We start from the raw sequence: 4,117 nt of genomic DNA on the forward strand, positions 1-4,117 counted from the left end.
GCGCTGTAGAGGAATTTTGGCCCACTCATCTTTGCAGAATTGTTGTAATTCAGCCACATTGGAGGGTTTTCGAGCATGAACCGCCTTTTTAAGGTCATGCCACAGCATCTCAATCGGATTCAGGTCGTGGACTTTGACTAGGCCACTCCAAAGTCTTCGTTTTGTTTTTCTTAAGCCATTCAGAGGTGGACTTGCTGGTGTGTTTTGGATCATTGTCCTGCTGCAGAACCCAAGTGCGCTTCAGCTTGAGGTCACGAACAGATGGCCGGACATTCTCCTTCAGGATTGTTTGGTAGACAGCAGAATTCATGGTTCCATTTACCACAGCAAGTCTTCCAGGTCCTGAAGCAGCAAAACAGCCCCAGACCATCACACTACCACCACCATATTTTACTGTTGGTATGATGTTCCTTTTCTGAAATGCCGTGTTACTTTTACGCCAGATGTAATGGAACATACACCTTCCAAAAAGTTCAACTTTTGTCTCTTCAGTCCACAGAGTATTTTCCCAAAAGTCTTGGGGATCATCAAGATGTTTTCTGGCAAAACTGAGACGAGCCTTTATGTTCTTTTTGCTCAGCAGTGGTTTTCATCTTGGAACTCTGCCATGCAGGCCATTTTTGCCCAGTCTCTTTCTTATGGTGGAGTCATGAACACTGACCTTAATTGAGGCAAGTGAGGCCTGCAGTTCTTTGGATGTTGTTCTGGGGTCTTTTGTGACCTCTTGGATGAGTCGTCGCTGCGCTCTTGGGGTAATTTTGGTCGGCCGGCCACTCCTGGGAAGGTTCACCACTGTTCCATGTTTTCGCCATTTGTGGATAATGGCTCTCACTGTGGCTCGCTGGAGTCCCAAAGCTTTAGAAATGGCTTTGTAACCTTTTCCAGACTGATAGATCTCAATTACTTTGTTTCTCATTTGTTCCTGAATTTCTTTGGATCGCAGCATGATGTCTAGCTTTTGAGGATCTTTTGGTCTACCTCACTTTGTCAGGCAGGTCCTATTTAAGTGATTTCTTGATTGAGAACAGGTGTGGCAGTAATCAGGCCTGGGTGTGGCTAGAGAAATTGAACTCAGCTTTCCAAAGATGTGATAAACCACAGTTAATTTATGTTTTAACAGGGGGGGGGCAATCACTTTTTCCACACAGGGCCATGTAGGTTTGGATTTTTTTCCCCTTAACATTAAAAACCTTCATTTAAAAACTGCATTTTGTGTTTACTTGTGTTATCTTTGTCTAATATTTAAATTTGTTTGATGATCTGAAACATTTAAGTGTGACAAACATGCAAAAAAATAAGAAATCAGGAAGGGGGCAAACACTTTTTCACACAACTGTATAACCTTTTGATGGAGCCAGGCTTTGTGCTAAGCTAGGCTAACAAGCTGCATGTTCATTCTCAATATGAGTGTTTGAATGTCTCTTCTTCTTCTAACCTTTTCTTATGCTGCGTTCACACCAAACGTGAAGTGAATGTCACGTAAAGTGACACTTTTTCACACAACTGTACATGTATAAAAAGCCCCAAAATAAACTTTAATAATACTCATACACACTTAAACGTTGGCAGTATATCTGGTTTCTCATTTAAACAATTGCAAAGCTGACGACTTTAGATTTAGAACCCATCGATGTGCAGTCTTCTTCCTCATCATTCTGCTGTTTTTTTGCGATAAATTAGAATGTATTATTTGAAACACATGTTTATGAGTTATAGTTAAGCTGAAGGAGACGAGGTTGATGTTGTGACGCTTGTTTTTTTCGTCTGCAGCCATCACTTCCTGTTCTGTACACGCTGTCTAGCCAAGCAACCCATGAGGCGGTCCACCTCCTCTGCAGGATGCTGGTGTTCGACCCGGTGAGTCACTCCTGTTGAAAAATAGATTCATAATGAATGAAGCCCATTCAGTGAGTCACTGAAATATAATTATGGATATGGACCATAAACGCAGTGCACAAGTAGGCGTTCACGTCATGAAGCAAGTAACAAAGTCCAACAGAGACGATGTGTTCACACCACGGCTTCAGATGATTAAGATAAGATTGAACTTCAAGAAAGATTACAACAGAAGAAGAGCAGGAAACAATAGAATATGAACATGAACAATAGAATAATAGTGTGTTCCGGTCTCCAGTCTTGTTAATCTCGTGTGTTCCAGTCTCCAGTCTTGTTGATCTTGTGTGTTCTGGTCTCCAGTCTTGTTAATCTCGTGTGTTCTGGTCTCCAGTCTTGTTAATCTCGTGTGTTCTGGTCTCCAGTCTTGTTGATCTTGTGTGTTCTGGTCTCCAGTCTTGTTGATCTCGTGTGTTCTGTTCTCCAGTCTAAGAGGATCTCGGCGAAGGACGCCCTGGCCCACCCGTACCTGGACGAGGGTCGGCTGCGGTACCACACCTGTATGTGCAAATGCTGCTACACCACATCCTCCGGCCGAGTTTACACCAGCGACTTTGAGCCCGTTACCGACCCCAAGTTTGATGACGGCTTTGAGAAGAACCTGAGCTCCGTGAGACAGGTCAAAGGTCAGCTGATCTGAGTTACTGGTTGGCTTCATGTTTGATGTTAAAAGACATTTCAACATTTTTAAACATTGATTTTAAAGAAAAATAGCAGTTATGGAACCTTTAAACTCTTTAACCCTCTGAACTCAAAGCAGTTTCTGGTGTTCTTTTGCTCCCGTCACGTGTTTCTCTCTGAGGTCTCGTTTTTCACTTCAAAATAAAAGTCCTGCTCCTCTATAGAAACAGAACCACCATGAGTAGAAGTAGAGAGAACTAGAACATGTCTTTAGTGCAGAACAACACATTATGATGACATCAATCATTACATTTATTTTATCATTTATTATACAAAAATTGGCAAACAATAAATCTATATATATATATATATACACAGTATATACCATGTTTACAAGTTGCAAATTGAGGCTCTAACTGCTATTTTTAATATACTATTCACATATTTACATCCTCTACTTCCAGCCTCTCTCCTCTCTTCTCCTCTTCTCTCCTCTCTTCTCCTCTCCTCCTCTCTCCTCTCCCCTCTCTCTTCTTCTCCTCTCCCCTCTCTCCTCTCCTCTCCTCCTCTCTCCTCTCTTCTTCTCCTCTCCCCTCTCCTCTCCTCCTCTCTTCTTCTCCTCTCCTCCTCTCTCCTCTCTTCTTCTCCTCTCCCCTCTCTCCTCTCTTCTTCTCCTCTCCCCTCTCTCCTCTCCTCCTCTCTTCTTCTCCTCTCCTCCTCTCTCCTCTCCTCCTCTCCCCCCTCTCTCCTCTCCTCTCCTCTCTCCTCTCCTCTCTCTCCTCTCCTCTCCTCTCTCTCCTCTCTGTGTTCACTTCCTGTAGTTCAGTCAGAGTGTCTCCTCCTTGTAGTCACATGACTGTTGGTCTCAGATGAATCAATCATGACTTCATAGTTTCACACTTTAATGTTTTTACACATTCATGTTGAAGTGAACTCTTTATTAGAGGAGACATTTATAATGACAACATGAAGAATAAAATGATTTAGATGAAATATCACAACTTTAAGCTTCGTTTCGGCTGCTCTTTCTGACGGAAGCGTTCGTCACACATGATGTGTCCAAAGACCGTCGGAAAGATACAAATCTGTTGTTTATGACGGTTCTTACAGCTTCTAGTTGTGATGAACGCTGCAGTTTTGAAGATTGTTTAAAGAAAACACTTTCATCCCAGCGGAGGGTTTTGGTGTTCAGAGGGTTTTAAGTGAAGCAGCTGCTGCTCCTCAGAAGCAGAGCTTCAGGTGTTAGTCACTACGAGCATCACCTGGAGGCAAGTCTCATACAGTCAACTACAGCCAAAGGGTTTGACGACTGCTTCCTCACTGTCTGAGAAAGACTTGATATTGAACTTAAATGGTGAAACGACATTAATAAAGAAAGACGAGCTAAGAGGAATGTCTTTAAAAGAAATGTAAACTTGCTGTTCTTTGCTGCTGACTCGTGTTCTCCTCTCAGAGATCATCCATCAGTTCATTCTGGGGCAGCAGAAGGGGAGTCGAGTGCCGCTCTGCATTAACCCTCAATCAGCTGCTTTCAAGAGCTTCATCAGGTAGGAGGCTTTATATATATATATATATATATATATATATATATATATATATATAT

At 42.4% G+C, this 4,117-nt stretch overlaps 1 protein-coding gene across 1 annotated transcript; it reads left to right on the plus strand.

The window, feature by feature from the left end:
* Positions 1-1,308: 1,308 nt before the first annotated feature.
* On the plus strand, positions 1,309-4,061 carry LOC116379489 (serine/threonine-protein kinase NLK-like; the record flags this gene model as incomplete). Its single annotated transcript, XM_031841444.1, has 3 exons — positions 1,309-1,857; positions 2,321-2,519; positions 3,968-4,061. Coding segments are annotated over exons 1-3 (311 nt in total), but the record flags the coding sequence as incomplete, so codon positions are not given.
* Positions 4,062-4,117: the final 56 nt, after the last annotated feature.

The sequence above is a fragment of the Anarrhichthys ocellatus genome, unplaced genomic scaffold, assembly GCF_004355925.1.
Source record: "Anarrhichthys ocellatus isolate YVR2014 unplaced genomic scaffold, GSC_Weel_1.0 scaffold4433, whole genome shotgun sequence".
NCBI classification, from domain to species: Eukaryota; Metazoa; Chordata; class Actinopteri; order Perciformes; family Anarhichadidae; genus Anarrhichthys; species Anarrhichthys ocellatus.